The sequence below is a fragment of the Cervus elaphus genome, chromosome 1 (genome assembly GCF_910594005.1).
Source record: "Cervus elaphus chromosome 1, mCerEla1.1, whole genome shotgun sequence".
Classification (NCBI taxonomy): Eukaryota; Metazoa; Chordata; class Mammalia; order Artiodactyla; family Cervidae; genus Cervus; species Cervus elaphus.
In genome coordinates, this window is record NC_057815.1 from 61944879 (window position 1) to 61965592 (window position 20714).

Consider the following 20714-nt stretch of genomic DNA (forward strand, 5'->3'; position numbering starts at 1 on the left):
CATTTGTACATACATCTTTATTTAATTAAGGTATCATGATGTACAGTGCATTTCCCATGGGTGTACAATATAGTGACTTAGAATTTTTAATTTTTATACTTTATAGTTATTATAAAATAGTGACTATATTTTATGTGTTGTACAATGCATCCTTGTAGCTTATATATTTTATATATAGTAGATTGTACCTTTTAATCCCCTACTCCTATGTTGCTCCTCCCCACTGGCAACGAGTAGTTAGTTCTCTATATCAGCGAGTCTGTTTCTTTGTGATATTCAATAGTTTGCTATATTTTTTACATTCCATATAGAAGTGATATCATATAGCATTTTTCTTTCTCTAACTTATCTCACTAAACATAATATCGTCCAAATGCACTCATGTTGCTTCAAATTAGAAAATTTCACTCTTTTTTATAGCTGAGTAGTATGCCTAGGTACATATAGATATAGATATTGATATGGTGAAGGACAGGGTGGCCTGGTGTGCTGCAGTCCATGGGGTTGCAAAGAGTCAGACATGACTTAGTGAATGAACAACAACTATATATATGTATATCTATATATATAGATAGATAGATAGAGATAGAGAGATAGATATAGGGCTTCCTTGGCAGCCCAGCTGGTAAAGAATCTGCAATGCAGGAGACCACTGTTTGATTCCTGGGTTGGGAAGATCCCCCAGAGAAGGCATAGGCTACCCACTCCAGATACTCCAGTATTCTTGGGCAACACCTATATATATATATATGGCACACACACACTCACATATATGTATATCTTTCCAGGTTGTACGAGTAGTAAAGATTCTGCCTGCAATGCAGGAGCTGCAAAAAACCTTATCTTGATCCTTGGGTCAGGAAGATCCCCTGGTGGAGGACATGGCAGCGTACTCCAGTATTCTTCCAGGAGAATCCCATGGACAGAGGAGCCTAGTGGGCTACTGTCCATGGGGTCGCAAAGAGTTGGACATGACTAAAGTGACTTAGCATAGCACAGCACACACACACACACACACACACATCTTCTTTATGCATTTATCTGTTGAAGAACACTTGGGTGTGCAGCATCTTCTTTATTCATTTTCTGTTGATGGACCCTTGGATTGCTTCCATATCTTAGCTATTGTGAATAGTGCTGCTGTGAACATTGGGGTGCATGTAGCATCTTGAATTAGTGTTTTCCTTTTTTCCCCCAGACATACACCTGGGAGTGGAATTGCTTGATCATATAGTAGTTCTGTTCTTTTAGTGTTCCAGACACCTCCATTCTATTTTCCAATGTGACTTCACACATTTACATTCCCTCCAACAGGGTACATGGATTCCTTTTCTCCACATCTTTGCCAACATTTGTAATTTGTGTTCTTCTTGATGATAGTCATTTTGGGAGGTGTGAAGCAATATTTCCTCACTGTGGTTTATGATTTCCATTTCCCCTATGATAGCCATGTGAAGCATCTTTTCATGTTCTTGTTGACCATTTGCATTTCCTCTTTGGAAAATTGTCTACTCAGTTCTTCTGTCCATTTTTTAAAGTTCAGTTTTCTTTTCTTTTGATGTTGAGTTATATGAGTTGTTTATATATATCAGATATTAATTCCTTTTTTATCATACCATTTCAAATATTTTCTCCCATTCAGGGTGTTGACTTTTAATTTTATTGATGGTTTCTTTTGTTGTTCAAAAGTATATTTTGTTTATCTTTGATTTTATTTCTTTACTTTAGGAGACAAATCCAAAAAACTATTGCTGTGATTTATGTCAGAGTGGTCTGACTATGTTTTCCCCTGGGAATTCTATAGTATCCAGTCTTATATTTAGAAACTTTGTATTTCGAAAGTGCACATTTAGTGCTATGTATAGTGCTATGTATATCTCTCCAAGTATGACTTTAGTGGCATTTCAAAGATTTTGATATGTTGTATTTTAAATTTTTTGGTTAAAAATCATTTCATTTTACACTTTGATTTCTTCATCTCATGAAGTAAGAGTGTATTGTTTAGCTTTCATATATTTTGTTATTTGTTCAGATATCACTTTGTCATCAGTATTAATTTAATTTCATTGTGATCAGTGAACATACTTTGTATAGCCTGAATTCTTTTAATTATATGGGACTCATTTTATGGCCTAGAATATGGTTAACTGTCATAAATGTTCAGTGTACATTTGAAATGATGTGTATTCTGTTGTTGTTTTTGGCTTTGAAACTATATTTTTTGGGTATTAATATAACCATTCAATTTTTCTTTTGATTAGGGTTGATATAGAATATATTTCCATTTCTTTACTTTTTCCTATTTGTGATTACATTTGAAGTGTATTTAATGTAAGCAGCATTTAATTGGGTCTTCCTTTTTGTAATCCAATCTGATAAACTGAATTTTAATTGGGTGTTTGATCTACTTATTTATGATTAATGTCATTATGGCTATGGTTGGGCTTTTTTGTTTGGTTGGGCTTAACTCTATCATTTTGAAATTTTCTCTGCTCCTTCTTCCCAATTGAATATTCAAAAAAAAGTGTATTCTATCTTTTTTGTTTCCAAGTGAGTTATTGCAATTTCATTTTGGGGGTTAGTTTAGAGATTATCCTACCCATTTCTAACTAATGGAAGTCTGCCTTTGGGTGTTAGTATATCATTTTGAATATAACAGAAGAACCTTATAATACTATGCTTTCATTTCTCCTGTTTTTAAAAATTTTTTTCGTCTATTTTTATTAGTAGGAGGCTGATTACTTTACAGTATTGTAGTGTTTTTTTTGCCATACATTGACATGAATCAGCCATGGATTTACATGTGTTCCCCATCTCGATCCCCCTCCCGCCTCTCTCTCCATCCCATCCCTCTGGGTCTTCCCAGTGCACCAGGCCCGAGCACTTGTCTCATGCACCCAACCTGGGCTGGTGATCTGTTTCACCCTTGATAGTGTACTTGTTTCAATGTTATTCTCTCAGAGCATCCCACCCTTGCCTTCTCCCACAGAGTCTAAAATTCTGTTCTGTACATCTGTGTCTCTTTTTCTGTTTTGCATATAGGGTTATCGTTACCATCTTTCTAAATTCCATATATGTGCGTTAGGATACTGTGTTGGTCTTTATCTTTCTGGCTTACTTCACTCTGTATAATGGGCTCCAGTTTCATCCATCTCATTAGAACTGATTCAAGTGAATTCTTTTTAATGGCTGAGTAATATTCCATGGTGTATATGTACCACAGCTTCCTTATCCATTCATCTGCTGATGGGCATCTAGGTTGCTTCCATGTCCTGGCTATTATAAACAGTGCTGTGATGAACATTGAGGTACACGTGTCTCTTTCAATTCTGGTTTCCTCAGTGTGTATGCCCAGAAGTGGGATTGCTGGGTCATATGGCAGTTCTATTTCCAGTTTTTTAAGGAATCTCCACACTGTTCTCCATAGTGGCTGTACTAGTTTGCATTCCCACCAACAGTGTAAGAGGGTTCCCTTTTCTCCACACCCTCTCCAGCATTTATTGCTTGTAGACTTTTGGATAGCAGCCATTCTGACTGGCATGAGATGGTACCTGATTGTGGTTTTGATTTGCATTTCTCTGATAATGAGTGATGTTGAGCATCTTTCATGTGTTTGTTAGCCATCTGTATGTCTTCTTTGGAGAAATATCTGTTTAGTTCTTTGGCCCATTTTTTGATTGGGTCACTTATTTTTCTGGAATTGAGCTGCAGGAGTTGCTTGTATATTTTTGAGATTAATTAAGGAAAGTTCTTTTACAAAATAAACTTTGGTGAATGTAGACTCATAAAACAAATAAATTGGCAAAATTTGTGGTCACTAGATAGTGATAAACACTATGCAGAATAGAGATAAATGTTTAGTGATAAATGCTAAACAGAAAGGGATTAGAAAATTGTTTGTGTTTGGGGGGAATTTTGTTGGATACTGTTTCAAATATCGTGGTCAAGGAGACTGAATGGACCCGAGGGAAAGACCTATGTGGACAGAGCAACAAAAAGTAAGAAGTCCCAAAGGTAGGATGTAGTTTATGTTTTTGAGAAAGTGCTTGGGAGGCAATTTAGATGGTGTGGATTAAAAGAGGAGATCAGGGAGGTAAATGAATTCCACCTAGAGAAATATATGTCTCCCTCTTCTGGGCTACCAAAGTGCCTTATTCATGTGTTTCAGTCAAACTGTTGTGACGTTGCGATACAATTAATTTTATAATATTTTTATGCTTTTCAGTAGGTCATGTGCTTTCAAAAAACAGGACGAGATTTAGTTAGTTAGTTTTCCATTTTCTAATACTATCTTGAATATAAAATAACTTTTATTAATATTTTTGAATGCCTAAAGAAAAATGTTAAAACGTAAGAGCTATTTTAAACACTTTTAAGCAGTTGATTTTTAATCTTATATTTACTCTTCCAAAGTCAAAGCACAGTCTTTAAGAGCTATTTTGCCTTGGCCACACATTTTTAAGTGAGCATCAGTTCAGTTCAGTTCAGTTCAGTCGCTCAGTCGTTTCTGACTCTTTGCCACCCCATGAATCGCAGCACGCCAGGCCTCCCTGTCCATCACAAACTCCCGGAGTTTACCCAAACTCATGTTCTTTGAGTCGGTGATGCCATCCAACCATCTCAACTTCTGTCATCCCCTTTTCCTCCTGCCCCTAATCCTTCCCAGCATCAAGGTCTTTTCCAATGAGTCAACTCTTTCCATGAGGTGGCCAAAGTACTGGAGTTTCAGCTTCAGCATCAGTCCTTCCAATGAACACCCAGGACTGATCTCCTTTAGGGTGGACTGGTTGGATCTCCTTGCAGTCCAAGGGACTCTCAAGAGTCTTCTCCAACACCACAGTTCAAAAGCATCAATTTTTGGGTGCTCAGCTTTCTTCACAGTCCAACTCTCACATCCATACATGACCACTGGAGGAACCATAGCCTTGACTAGATGGACCTTTGTTGGCAAAGTAATGTCTCTGCATTTTAATATGCTATCTAGGTTGGTCATAACTTTCCTTCCAAGGAGTAAGCGTCTTTTAATTCATGGCTGCAATCACTATCTGCAGTGATCTTGGAGCCCCCAAAAATAAAGTCTGACACTGTTTCCACTGTCTCCCCATCTATTTCCCATGAGGTGATGAGACTGGATGCCATGTTCTTTGTTTTCTGAACGTTGAGCTTTAAGCCAACTTTTTCATTCTCCTCTTTCACTTTCATCAAGAGGCTCTTTAGTTCTTCTTCACTTTCTGCCATAAGGGTGATATCATCTGCATATCTGAGGTTATTGATATTTCTCCCGGCAATCTTGATTCCAGCTTGTGCTTCTTGAAGCCCAACGTTCTTTCATGATGTACTCTGCATATAAGTTAAATAAGCGGGGTGACAATATACAGCCTTGACATACTCCTTTTCCTATTTGGAACCAGTCTGTTGGTACATGTCCAGTTCTAACTGTTGCTTCCTGACCTGCATATAGGTTTCTCAAGAGGCATGTCAGGTGGTCTGGTATTCCCATCGCTTTCAGAATTTTCCACAGTTTATTGTGATCCACACAGTGAAAGGCATTGGAATAGTCAATAAAGCAGAAATAGATGTTCTTCTGGAACTCTCTTGCTTTTTCAATGATCCATAATTTTTTTTCATCTACACTAGTTCTACTTGGGTGAAAATTAGAAACAGAATATTAGGTCTGATGATTGACTCATCAAAATTCATGACCCCAGGTCTGGCTAGCACGATGAGAGATTATACATATTTATTCTTTGTCTCTGCCAGGATACAATGGAATGTTAATAACTAGGATGTGACTCTGAGTAAGAGGAAACCACACAGTTCATATCATTAGGCAAGAACAGGAAGAAGATTAGAACTGTATTTCTACATCCCAATCCTTGCTTTTCAGTTGTGATTTTGAGTGTTCTTCATGGAGAGCAGCAAGAACATAATTACTTTCTGCTATCACTACCCTTCCTCAATAATTTCTGAATCCCCTGCTTAATTTCCTGAGTTTGAACACCAGAGACAATGGGGTTGAGAGCTGGAATGACATGGTGGAGGACATTAAGTAAGACAGGAATATCAGGTGAAACCTTTTTCTTGGCCAAATGGGTAAAAACAAAAACCAGCAGGATGGTGCTGAAGAAGAGGATAGGATAAAGTGAGAGCCACAGGTGCTCAGAGCTTTAGTAGCTGCCCCTTTTGTATGGAGTCGAAGGACAGCTCGGAGGATGAAGATGTAGGAGAGGAAGATGAGGATGAGGTCAGAGCCCAGCAGGGTCCAGGCTAAACTTAATTGGTAGATTTTGTTAAGAGTGATGTTACCACAAGAGAGCTTGGACACAGAGAGGTTGGCACAGATACTGTTCTCAATTATGATTTTTCCACAATAATGGAGCTGTGCAGAGAGGATGGGAATAGGTGCGGTAAGAAATGTGTTTCAGGCCAAGATGAAGACAAGAGCTCTTGCCACAGATTGGTACATCATGACGGATGGGTAGTGCAGAGGCTTGCAGATGGCCATATAGCAGTCATAGGCCATAACTAAGAAGGTGCATGATTCCATGGGCAGGAAGCTATTCATGATGAACATTTGGAGGAAGCAGGCAGAGAAGCTGATGGGCCTGAGATCAAACCAGAAGATGGCCAGGACCTTGGGGATGACAGTGAGGCAGAGCGCCATGTCCAGCAGGGAGAGCAGGCTGAGCAGGTAGTACATGGGCTCATGCAGAGAGGCCTCCAGCCGGATGGTGAGCAGGAGGGTGGCGTTGGCCCCCATGGCCAGGAGGAAGAGGAGACTGAGGGGCAGGGACAGCCAGAGCTGCCAGGTGGGTGACCTGACAAAACAGTTCAGGAGGAACTCAGAGACTTCAGTAGAGAGGGAGCTGTTGTTATAAGGCAGCATTGGCAGTGACTTCAGGGAGGAAGATGTCTTTAGGGAGCTGAAGATGAGAGAAGGTGTCAATTCTACCACAGACTGTCATGAGTGTGGATTTAGCCTATAATATCCTTGAAGATATGGACACAAGCCACCTTTTCCACTCTCATTCTTTGTGTCTAGCACATTTTTGACACACAGAAGTGGCTAAGAATTTTTCATTGAATTTATAAATAAATGTTTCCTATGGTTCTTTCATCTATGTGTCATCTTCCATTGTCTCTTGTGTGAATGTTGGAGGGCACTCACACAAGTCTGTTTGCTCCGTTGATATTCAATGGTTCAGAAGTTAGTTAAGTATCAGAGAAAATCAAAGGCTGAGAAAACATTATAGTTTAAAGTTTAAATGTGTATAAATGCATTATAAAGTGTAGATGGCATCCACAACAAGCTTTTAAGGGAGTCAAAGATGAGAGTATGCAGAGTTATGATTGACTGGGTACATAGAGCGGCTCCCTGATACAAATTAATTAAAACATTTTTAATATTATGTCTAAGTCAAATCTCTATCTTTGCCATCATCCATACCCACATGATCTCCTGAAGGAGGGCATAGCAACCCACTCCAGTGTTCTTGCCTGGAGAATCCCCATGGACAGAGGAGTCTGGCAGGCTACAGTCCATGGGGTTGGACACGACTGTGTGACTGAGCACAGCGGAGCACAGGGGAGTGCTGACCGCCAGGCATGGGGAGTGGGCTGGAGAAGGAGGATTGTGAGTAAAGTGATGTGCTGCCTTCATGGCACTGATGATAAAGATCCCACCTGCCAATGGAGGAGATATAAGTAACATGGGTTTGATCCCTGGGTTGGGAAGACCTCCTGGAGGAGGGCACAGAAAGCCACTCCAGACAGAGGAGCATGGTGGACCACAGTCCATGGGGTCTCCAAGAACTGGATAAAACTGAAACAGTTCAGCACCCATCCTCATTTACATTACAGATGAAGAATTCTAAGGTTCTCCTCCACCTGAATTGTGACAGAGAATCAAAAGAAGTCTGTAACTTGGCAAAATGTATAGGTCAGGACTTTCTGGTGGCCTTCAAATCATGCAGTCCATTGTAGTCAAATCTGTCTTCATAAACAGAGTCTCATATAAAGAGTTATCACGTGGGTTTACAAACTTTTTGCCAGGAGTTTTAAAAGTTCTCTCTTGATTTCTCACTAGTCTTACGAACATAATATAAATTTTCATACTGTTTAACTGTTAAACTCTTGTCACTTGCTGAGAATGGAGCTCCAATATCTAGGACTTCATCTCATTTTATCTTTCACTCTCTTGTGAAATATGTTTTTTTTTTTTTTTAAACAGTACAATGCCTTTATTAAGTATATGCTTGATTTGGAACCAATAGTATCCACTTCCAAATTGCAAAAAATATTAAAGCATGTTTTTATTCCCATTTATTTTTATTATTTGGAGGCTAATTACTTTACAATATTGTAGTGGTTTTTGCCATACATTGACATGAGTCAGCCATGGATTTACATGTATTCCCCATCCCGATCCCCCCTCCCACCTCCCTCTCCACCCGATCCCCCTGGGTCTTCCCAGTGCATTTGCCCGGAGCACTTGTCTCATGCACCCAACCTGGGCTGGTGATCTGTTTCACCCTTGATAGTGTACTTGTTTCAATGTTATTCTCTCAGAGCATCCCACCCTTGCCTTCTCCCACAGAGTCTAAAATTCTGTTCTGTACATCTGTGTCTCTTTTTCTGTTTTGCATATAGGGTTATCGTTACCATCTTTCTAAATTCCATATATATGCGTTAGTATACTGTATTGGTCTTTATCTTTCTGGCTTACTTCACTCTGTATAATGGGCTCCAGTTTCATCCGTCTCATTAGAACTGATTCAAGTGAATTCTTTTTAATGGCTGAGTAATATTCCATGGTGTATATGTACCACAGCTTCCTTATCCATTCATCTGCTGATGGGCATCTAGGTTGCTTCCATGTCCTGGCTATTATAAACAGTGCTGCGATGAACATTGGGGTGCACGTGTCTTCTCTTTCAGATCTGGTTTCCTCAGTGTGTATGCCCAGAAGTGGGATTGCTGGGTCATATGGCAGTTCTATTTCCAGTTTTTTAAGGAATCTCCACACTGTTCTCCATAGTGGCTGTACTAGTTTGCATTCCCACCAACAGTGTAAGAGGGTTCCCTTTTCTCCACACCCTCTCCAGCATTTATTGCTTGTAGACTTTTGGATAGCAGCCATCCTGACTGGCGTGTAATGGTACCTCATTGTGGTTTTGATTTGCATTTCTCTGATAATGAGTGATGTTGAGCATCTTTTCATGTGTTTGTTAGCCGTCTGTATGTCTTCTTTGGAGAAATGTCTGTTTAGTTCTTTGGCCCATTTTTTGATTGGGTCACTTATTTTTCTGGAATTGAGCTGCAGGAGTTGCTTGTATATTTTTGATATTAATCCTTTGTCTGTTGCTTTGCTTGCTATTATTTTCTCCCAATCTGAGGGCTGTCTTTTTACCTTGCTTATAGTTTCCTTTGTTGTGCAAAAGCTTTGAAGTTTCATTAGGTCTCATTTGTTTATTCTTGCTTTCATTTCCAATATCCTGGGACGTGGGTCATAGAGGATCCTGCTGTGATTTATGTGAAAGAGTGTTTTGCCTATGTTCTCCTCTAGGAGTTTTATGGTTTCTGGTCTTACATTTAGATCTTTAATCCATTTTGAGTTTATTTTTGTGTATGGTGTTATGAAATATGTTTTATTATCATCACATTACAAAGAAAGGAAATGATTCTCAAAATCTTAACCATCTACCCAGTATTAGGCTAATCCTCTTCCTATCTAATCCTAGTCAAGTGTGTTACATTCAAACAACTTCCAGTTTCTCTCTGACCCTAAAATACAATTCTATGATAATGTACTTAGCTCATCAATACTATAAAAGAGTAATCAAAAACCACCAATGATACAATTAGTAGTTCTGAAAACAGAACTGATAGACGAGAAATAGCTTTGGGATTGGGGGCAAAGTAGCAAGGGAAAGGAAGCTTTAATGAAACTGTGAACCCAGAACGAAACAGCATTTTCATATCAATAGAAACCAACTTTTGATTCTCATTGGAGAAGGAAATGGCCACCCAGCCCAGTGTTCTTGCCTGGAGAATCCAAGGGATGGAGGAGCCTGGTGGGCTGCCGTCTATGAGGTCGTACAGAGCCGGACAGGACTGAAGCGACTTAGCAGCAGCAGCAGCAGCAGGTTGGTCATAGCTTTTCTCCAAGGAGTAAGCGTCTTTTAATTTCATGGGTGCAGGCACCATCTGCAGTGATTTTGGAGTCCCCCAAAATAAAGTCTCTCATGGTTTCCATTGCTTCTCATCTATTTGCCATGAAGTGATGGGACCAGATGCCATGATCTTAGTTTTGTGAATGTTGAGTTTTAAGCCAGCGTTTTCACTCTCCTCTTTCACTTTCATCAACAGGCTTTTTAGTTCCTCTTCACTTTCTGCCATAAGGGTGGTGTCATCTGCATATCTGAGGTATTGGTATTTCTCATAGCAATCTTGATTTCAGCTTGTGCTGCATCCAGCCTGGCATTTCACATGATGTACTCTGCACGTAAGTTAAACAAGCAGGGTGACAATATACAGCCTTGACGGACTCCTTTCCCAATTTGGAACCTGTCCGTTGTTCCCTGTTCAGTTCCAACTGTTGCTTCTTGACCTGCATACGGATTTCTCAGGAGGCAGGTAAGGTGGTCTGGTAATCCCACCTCTTGAAGAATTTTCCAGTTTGTTGATATCCACACAGTCATAGGATTTAGTGTTCTCCATGAATCAGAAGTAGATATTGTTCTGGAATCCCCTAGGTTTTTCTATGAACCAATGGATGTTGGCAATTTAATCTCTGGTTTTCTGCCTTTTCTAAACCCAGTTTGAACATCTGGAAGTTCTTGGTCATGTACTGTTGAAGACTAGCTAGGTGCATTCGAGCATTTCTTTTTAGCATGTGAAATGAGTGCAATTGTGTGGTAGTTTGAGCATTCTCTGGCATTGCCTTTCTTTGGGATTGGGTTGAAAACTGACCTTTTCCTGTCCTGTGGCCACTGTTGAGTTTTCCAAATTTGATGGCATATTGAGTGCAGCACTTTAGCTGCAACATCTTTTAGGATATATAATAGCTCAGCTGGAATTCCATCACCTCCACTGGCTTTGTTTGTAGTGATGCTTCCTAAGGCCCACATAACTTCACATTCCATGATGTCTGGCTCTAGGTGAACGATCATGGTTATCTGGGTCATGAAGATCTTTTTTGTCTAGTTCTTCTGTGTATTTTGGCTACCTCTTCCTAATATCTTCTGCTTCTGTTGGTCCACACAATTTCTGTCCTTTATTGGGCCCATGTGTGCATGAAATATTCTCTTGGTATCTCTAATTTTCTTGAAGAGATCTCCAGTCTTTCCCATTCTATTGTTTTCCTCTATTTCTTTGCATTGATCACTGAGGAAGGCTTTCTTATCTCTCCTTGCTATTCTTTGGAACTCTGTATTCAGATGGGTATATCTTTCCTTTCTTCCTTTGCCTTTAGCTTCTCTTCTTTTCTCGGTTATTTGTAAGGTCTCTTCAGGCAACCATTATCCTTTTGCATTTCTTTTTCTTGGGGATGGTCTTGAGTACTGCCTCCTGTAGAATGTCATGAACCTCCATCCATAGTTCTTCAGGCACTGTGTCTATCAGATATAATCCCTTGAATCTATTTGTCACTTCCACTGTATAATCATAAGGGATTTGATTCAGATCATACTTGAATGGTCTAATGGTTTTTCCTACTTTCTTCAAAATAAGTCTGAATTTTTCAATAAGAAGTTCATGATCTGTGCTACAGTCAGCTCCTGGTTTTGCTTTTGCTGACTATATAGAACTTCTCCATCTTTGGTTGCAATCAATATAAACAATCTGATATCGATATTGACTGTCTGTTGATGTCCCTGTGTAGAGTCTTCACTTGTGTTGTTGGAAGAAGGAGTTTGCTATGACTGGTGCATTCTCTTGGCAAAACTCTGTTAGCCTTTGCCCTGCTTCATTTTGTACTCAAAGGGCAAACTTGCCTGTTACTCCAGCTATCTCTTGACTTCCTATTTTGGCATTCTAGTCTCCTATAATGAAAAGGACATCTTTTTCTGGTGTTAGTTCTAGAAGTTGTTGTAGGTCTTCTTAGAATGGTTCCACTTCAGCTTCTTTGGCAATAATTGTACCAACTAGTAACATAATCTGCCTGCCAATGCAAGAGACTCAGATAGGAGATATGGGTTCGATCCCTTGTTCAGGAGATCTGCAGGAGGAGGATAGGTAAAACAGCTCTGATATTCTTGTCTGGAAAACCCCATGAATAGAGGATCCTGGTGGGCTACAGTCCATGGGCTTGCAAAGAGGTGGACACAAAATAGTGCCTGAACACTCACACACAAATACTACTACTGTTTATATCCTTGTACACATTTCTTTTCTTCAAGGCTTCCCTTGTGGCTCAGCAGGTAAAGAATCTGCCTGCAATATTGGAGACCTTGGTTTGATCCCTGGGTTGGGAAGATAACCTGGAGAAGGGAAAGGCTACTCATTCCAGAATTCTGGTGTAGAGAATTCCATGGACTGTGTAGTCCAGGGGGTTGCAAAGAGTTGGACACAACTGAGTGACTTCCACTTTCACACATTTCTTTGAGAGTCTGGAAAAATAGAGCAAGAATTTTTTTTTAGTTATGGCTTAAAAGCTTATTTTAAAAATTTTCATGGTTATGGTAGGTTTAGGTGATTCACATAGCATTTCTCAATTTTTAAAATAAAAATTTTACTCTATAGTTTGTTATCTATAAATATGAGTTTGTTAATTGCTTGTTATATTTACTAGCTTATTTTATTTTTGAGATTTCACATAGACTTGATAGCCACAATATTTATCTTGCTCGGTCTGACTCTTTTCTCCAAGCATAATGCCCTACAAGTCCATCCAATCTTGTTGCCATATATAAATATACACATATATATACATACAGACACATGCAGACACACACACTCACACACATATACATCACATGTTCTTTATACATTCGTCTGTTGTAGGTTAACTTAATTATAAAATATAAATTGACCTTGTTATTTATATCAACAATAAAAAGTGAAAAATATATAACTATCTCAATCAAGTCAGAAATATACTTACCAAAATTCAGTATCATTCATAGTAATACTAAAGAAAAAAGGATAAGAAGGAAATTTTTCTAATTGATGCTGAAGAGCTGAGATAGTCCTTGATGATATTTTTCTCAGTGTAAGAAAAAAGATAAGGATGTCCACTCTCACTCAGCATTTCCAGTTAACATTGCACTGTATTTCCTAAGCAGTGCAATAAATTAAAGGAATAAAAAAACATAGTTTGGGATGAATGAAGGAGAAAAATTGTCTTTATTTAAAGAAAACCATATCAAGTATGTGGAATGTCTTACAAATTTAATTTTTAAAACTGCACCAACTAATTTGTCAATATCTCAGAATAGAAGATCAACAGATAAAAATCAATATTTTTATATATTAGAAATAAGCCACTAAAAAATGAAGTTGAAAAATGTTGAAAATAGTATTAAAGTATGTAGGAATACTTTTTAAAAATATGTGAAGGATCTACACATGGGAATGAGAAGTATTGCTGAGATAAATTAAGAAAATGTAAAAAATGTAAATATGAGCTATTTGCACATGTCTGAAGGGGTAATATTATCAGGACGTTGGTGGTGATAGTTTAGCTGCTAAGTCATGTCTGACACTTGTAATCCCATGGACTGTAGCCTTCCAGGTTCCTGTATCCATGGGATTCTCCAGGCAAGAATACTAGAGTGGGTTGCCATTTCCTTCTCCAGGGGATCTTCCCAATCCAGGGATAGAGCCCATGTGTCTCGCATTAGCAGGCAGATCCACCAGGGAAGCCTTTCAGGACATTAATTCTCATCGAAATGATCTGTAGATTCAATCTGGAGAGACCCATTGTTTAATTCCTCAGCTTCTTCATATGAGAATATTATATTTTTGAAATTATCACTGAAAGGTTGTTCGTATGAGCCACAAACAACGACAGGATTCTTGGCCTCCGGAGGAGAGAAATTCGATCCAGGGCCATGACGAGGCTTGATTGTTTAGAGTTTTTGTGTAGTAAAGTTTTATTAAAGTATAAAAGAGAGAAAGCTTCTGACATAGACATCAGAAAGGGGCAGAAAGAGTGCCTCCTTATTAGTTTATAGCAAGAAGCTATACACCTATTAGCAAGCTGCTAATTAGAGAAAGGGAATGTCTCAAAATGGGAGAGTTGCACCAGGCCCCTCACCCACAACGTGCATTTTGAGATAGCATTTGCACAAGGTGAGTCATCCCAGACCATAAAACAATTGACATGAATCTTGAAGAAAGGCAGGTTTCCAAGCAAATACATAGTTTCTTTAACACAGCTTAAGAGAACATTTCCATGAGTAAAACATACTGATTTGTTGAGCCATTATCGGTCCTCAGTCTTAGGTGGAACCAATTTGAAGAAAGGCAGATTCTAAAGTAAATACACAGTTCATTAAAATAGCTTAAGAAAAACATTTCCATACAAAAACACATTGGTTACCTCGAGGGTTGAGGAAAGTTCAGTTCAGGCAGAATTAGATGTTGTCATGGTAACACAAAGTTTTAAAAGAAACCTCCTTTTTATTTTGTACAGAGAAGGAAAAAAATGTGACTTTTGCAGTTTGTTTCCTTCTGCCTCTTAAGAGAGAGAAAAAAAGTCTGACACTTGCAGTCTATTTCCTCCACTTGGGGACCCCAGCCTTCCTGCCTGTTACCGTCTCATTATTTATATTCTTCCTAATCCAACTTTTGGAAAAGAGAATGGCAACCCACTCCAGTATTCTTGCCTGGAGAATCCCATGGGCAGAGGAGCCTGGTGGCCTACAGTCCATGGGGTTGCAAAGACTTGGACATGACTGAATGACTAACACACACACTTTCTAAACCAACTTTGAGCTCCTGAAAGCAGTAGTGGCAGTATTTTAGTGGCTCAGTTGTGTCCAACTCTTGTAACCCCAAGGACTGCAGCCCGCCAGGCTCCTCTGTCCATGGATTTCCCAGGCAAGAATACTGGGGTGGGTTGCCATTTCCTTCTCGAGACAGTCTTCCTGACCCAGGGATTGAACCTACATCTCCTGCATTGCAGGCAGTTTCTTTACCGACTGAACCACCAGGGAAGCCTGAAAGCAATTCTAATGTCCTATTTATTTTTGTACCTTAATAACTAATGGAATCTGCAGAACCCAAGTGTGCTTAGAAACTAAAATTAATAACAAATAACGTTCATACAGTCTATTGTATCTTTGAGGATTATTACTGAATCGTATATTACATTGCTTAACTTCTTTAACTCATTAGCATACCATGTGTTTGCATATCATTCACCATGGAGCCCTGGATCCAAAAGATATGTGTCCAATGCACAGACGCTTTGGGTCATAAAGTCGATAATCCCTTAAATCTACTGAAACTTCATGATAATTGTTACACACGTGAGCATTCAGGGAAAAAACCTGCCCCTTTCTAATGCACATTGATAGAGAAGTGAAGAAAAGAGAGACGGAGAGACAGTGAGTTGAATAATGCCTGTGGTATCATTGAAAGTTGAGAGAAAAAGACAATTCCAGACTATTAGGAACTTTCCAGCATTCAGAATTAAAGTTTCAACTCCTATTATCTTTGGGCTTCCCTGGTGGGTCAAGCTAGTAAAGTATCTGCCTGCAATGCAGGAGAAGCAGTTTCAATCTGTGGGTGGGAAGATTCCCCTAAAGAAGGGAATGGCAACCCACTCCAAGAGATTCTTGCCTGGAGAATCCCATGGACAGAGGAGCCTGGTAGGCTAGAGTCCATAGGGTCACAAAGAGTCAGACACGACTCTGCGCCTGACACTACTACTACTATCTTAGTCTCCAATATACTCCCTTCAGTGGAAATAAGAATAAGAACACATTACAAATTACACAACACAGCCCACCAAATAGACACAGCTGTATCCCCAAGATAAGAAATGTATGGTATAATAACAGTTGTTTGTTCAGGAACATAAATCTCTCACTTTAGAACTTGCTTAAGGAATTTTAGTATTTTGGACAAAATAGGATAAGAAGAGTGGGAAAAGGGGACAAATGGATCAAGGAGATTCCCTTTTTTTAGGTTTAATATTTTTAAAGGAGATTCCTTTTGAAGTGTGAGAGAAAGAGGAACTCTAGATGAGACTGAAGCTTTATTAAAGGGAACACAAAAACGTTTACACAGTTTGAGATTAAAATTAATAAATATGAACTTCAGTCCACTCATTGACTCAATAATTGATTGAATAATCCATTCAAATGCCATCCAATTTTACGAAAGAGGAGATCCAGTTGTTCTAGCTACCATCCTTTCTTCAGTAGCCTCTGGATGCCTTGCTTGATCTCCTGAGTTCGCACCCCATAGACAATGGGGTTGAGGGCTGGAGGGATGACATGGTGGAGGATATTGAGCAAGACGGGCACGTCAGAGGACATTTTCTTTTCTACTACAAGTGTGAAGACAAAAACCAGAAGGACAGTGCTGAAGAAGAGGATCAGGATGAAGTGGGAGCCACATGTGCTTAGGGCCTTGGCCGCAGCTCCCTGTGCCTTGAGCCTCAGCACAGCCCTCAGTATGAAGGTGTAGGAGAGGAAGATGAGGAAGAGGTCAGATCCCAGCAGAGTCCAGCCTCCAGCAAATTGGTAGAGACGATTGATGGTAATATCACTACAGGAGAGGCTGGAGACTGACATATTGGCACAGATGCAGTTCTCAATGACGTTTCTCCCACAATAATGCAGACGTCCTGAGAGAATGGGGATGGGCAGTGTCAAAAAGACACTTCTGGCCAAAATGAAAATGGCTGCCTTGGCTATAAATTGGTTAGTGACGATGGATGGGTACCTCAATGGATGGCAGATGGCCACATAGCGGTCATAGGCCATGACCATGAACGTGCAGGACTCCATGGCAAAGAAACTATTCATGATGAACATCTGCAGGAAGCAGGCAAAGAAGCTGATGGACCTGAGGTCAAACCAAAAGATGGCCAGCACCTTGGGGATGACAGTGAGACAGATCACTGTGTCCAGTGAGGAGAGCAGGCTGAGCAGGTAGTACATGGGCTCGTGCAGAGAGGCCTCCAGCCAGATGGTGATCAGGAGGGTGATGTTGGCCGCAAGGGCCAGGAGCAAGAGGAAGCTAAGGGGCAGGGACAGCCAGTGCTGCCAGCTGGGGGACCTGACAAAACAGTTCAGAAGGAAGTCTGAAAGCTCAGTGGAGATGCTGCCGTTTTGGTGTGCTGTCATATTTTGTCATATAGTTCCACAGCTTCCTTGTGGTGATCTGTAATTTGAGGATAAAATTAGTTACTAATTCGAGATATATAGCGACAGAGGAAACTGCTTTACTTAAGGGACTTGTGGATCCTGGCAATTTATCCAAGCCTAACGAATTTACATGTGCATCTTTTGTGCCCTGCTGGGAATAGTCACATTACTTTAAACAATACAGAAGAGTGAGATGATATGATTTCTTTGTAAATGTTTGATTTGTTCAAAGCTTATTTTTAATTTTTTTGGGGGTACTGTTGTTTCACAATATTGTGTTAGTTTCTACTGTACAACAGAATTAATCATCCCTATGTAAACATATATACCATGGCTTTTGAGCCCTCCTTTGACTCTACCCACCCCACCCCCCCCATATCCCTCCTCCAAATCATTACAGAGCACTGTGCTGAGATCCCTGTGTGATATTGCAGGTTCCCACTAGCTATCTATTTCACACATGGTAGTGTATATATGTCAGTCCCAAACTACTATTTCCTCTCCCCCACACCACTCTTATTTCAAAGTCTGTTCTCTACATCTTGTCTCTATTCCTGTCCTGGAAATGGTTCATCTGTACCATTTCCCCATATTCCACAGGTATGAATTAATATATGATAATTGTTTTTCACTTTCTGACTTACTTCACTCGTTTTAAAACTATTTTCTTTTTTTTTTGGCTGTGCTGGTTCTTGTTGCTGCATGGGCTTATCTCTGGTTGCAGAAAGCAGGGACTACTCCAGTTGCGGGCCATGGGCTTCTTATCATGGTGGCTTCTCTTATTGTGGAGCACGGCTTTAGGGAACGTCAGCTTCACTAGTAGAGGCACGTGGTCTCATAGTTTTGGTTCCCGGGCTCTAGAGCACAAGCTTGGTAGGTGTGGCCCACAGGCTGAGTTGTTTCATGGCATGTAGGATCTTCCTGTATCAAGGATCAACTCCACGTCTCCTGCATTGGCAGGCAGATTTTTTTACCACTAAATCACCAGGGAAACCCCTTTGCTCTCTGTTTTCAATAGAACTGCTATATTTTTACAGAAACTAAAGAGAAGCGGAAAATTACTTAGAAAGCTACTTTATAACAAGCATCTAAATTCACATTCATATTACTTCTTCATTATTTAAAAATGATTACTTATACTCTGGGTTTCACTGGTGGCTCACACAGTAAAGAATCTGCTGCAATGAGGGAGAACCAGGTTTGAATCCTGGGTCCAGAAGACCCCTGATGAAGGGAATGGCTACACACTCCAGTATTCTTGCCTGGAGAATTCCATGGACAAGGAGCTTTGTGGGCTACAGACCAGGCATCTCAAAGAATCAGATACAACTGAGAAATTAGCATTCACTTTTTCACTTTTCACATAGACTATGATATCTGCAATTTAGCTGGAACAACACATGGAAATAAGTAGCAGAACACAAACTAGGGACTCAGATAAATGACTGTAGACCTCCAGCCACCAATATCTGACCTTTCAGATGTATTTATTTAAAAAAGTAAACTGAAAATAATGTTACTGAATTTACATTTTTCTAAAGTCATTTTAACTTGGTACCTAGGGATTATTCCCAAAAATTGCCGTTTGTTCACTCTGTTTCTTAGGTCTTCATATTAGTTGGAGTCCTAACTCCTTAATGAAACAACTTTAAAAGGAGAATGAGCAATTCTACCCAGTTCTGCAGGACTGATACTTAATAGTAAACAGGATGAAACTAGGTTTTTCTGATTGCATTAATGTGAGGGTGGTGAGATTCACCTTTATTCTTTCCATCTCTGTTTTCCCTTTCTTCGATACAATAATCCAGATATACATTCCCTCTTTCCTCCAGGCTAGTTCAGAGTTGCCATTGTCGTCTCATCATTTAAAGTTCCTCCTTGTCCTGGAAATACTAGGGTCACTAGTGTGATACTAGGATCACAGAATTGAATTAGAAACCATCCCTGCTCTGAAGCAGGGAAAACTAAAGCCATTCTGGGGACAACAGATAATAAGTGCTATAAGCAATGACAGAGTCTTGTGCAAACTATCAGAAGAGAGTAGGGGAGGGCTGACTAATGGGCATGGGGAATAGGCTGGAGAAAGAGAATTGTGAATAAAGTGATGTGATACCCTCATTTACATTACAGACAAATGATTTTAAGATTCTGCTCTCCTTGAATTGTGAAAGTGAAAGTCGCTCTGTCATATCCGACTCTTTGCGAGTCCGTGGACTATACAGTCCACGGAATTCTCCAGACCAGAATATGGAGTGAGTAGCCTTTCCTTTCTTCAGGGTATCTTCCCAACCCAGGCATTGAACCCAGGTGTCCTACACTGCAAGTGGATTCTTTACCAGCTGAGCCACAAGGGAAGCCCAAGAATCCTGGAGTGGGTAGCCTATCCCTTCTCCAGCAGATCTTCCCAACCCAGGAATAGAATCAGGGAGTAAAAAGAAGTCTGTAACTTGGAAAAATGTGTAGGTCAGGACTTTCTGGCGACCTTCAAAGCAGTGCATTTAAAGCTGTCTATACAGTCTCATATAGAGTGTTATCATGTGGGTTTAGAAAATTATCAGGAGTTTGAAATTTCCTCTGTATTTCTCATGAGGTTCATTAAGATAATATAAAATTACATATTGTTTAGCTGTTGAACTCTTACCACTTGCTGGGAACTGTTCTCAAATATTTAGGGATTCATCTCATTTAATTCTTCACCTCCTGTGAGATATGTTTTATTATCACCACATTACCAAGGAGTGGCTGATTCTCATAATCTTAACCATTCTCACAGTATTAGGCTAATCCTATTCCTGTCTAATCCTAATCCAGTGCTTTAGATTCAAATACTTTCTAGATTCCTCTGGCCCTAATAAATAATCCTATGATAATGTAGAGGCCTCATCAACATTGCGGAAATGTAAGCAAACTTCACTGATGATACAATGAATAGTTCTGAAAACAGAACTGATACAGCAGGACATTTGGAGTGGGGGCAGGGTAGCAAGGGAAAGAGCATTTTAATCAAACTGTGAAGTCAGAAGTGAAAAGTATTTTCATACTATTAGAAACCTACTTTTGCTTCTATAGTGGTTCAAATACTGTTTTTGTTTCCAGTTATGAATTCTAGTCTCCAAATGCAGTTCCAATCCTCCTCAGCTGGCTCCTCCCAGGTTCTCCTCACCAGGGAGTCCCTATTCGTGACCAGGGCTGGTTTCCAGAGGAGGGAGGAGGGGTGTCCCTTCCCATGACTCCTCTCTTGGCTCTTCCTTGTTCTCTGCTTCCCCTTACAAAAGGTCCTGTCCAGCCGGTGTTTGCCAGGCATGGCCTTCCCACCTGATACATAGAAGAAATTAAATGATCTTCCAATTCTTTTTCTCTTGCTAATAACAAAATACATTAGTAGTGACATTA

The 20714-nt window shown here is 39.8% G+C and overlaps 1 protein-coding gene and 1 pseudogene across 1 annotated transcript; both read right to left on the minus strand.

The window, feature by feature from the left end:
* Window positions 1–5930: 5930 nt before the first annotated feature.
* Window positions 5931–6886, minus strand: LOC122701947 (annotated as a pseudogene).
* Window positions 6887–16352: 9466 nt separating this feature from the next.
* Window positions 16353–17300, minus strand: LOC122695579 (olfactory receptor 56A3-like). The gene has a single exon (XM_043905675.1). The coding sequence runs from the start codon at window positions 17298–17300 to the stop codon at window positions 16353–16355; it is 948 nt and encodes a 315-aa protein (XP_043761610.1).
* Between the last annotated feature and the right edge of the window lie 3414 nt (window positions 17301–20714).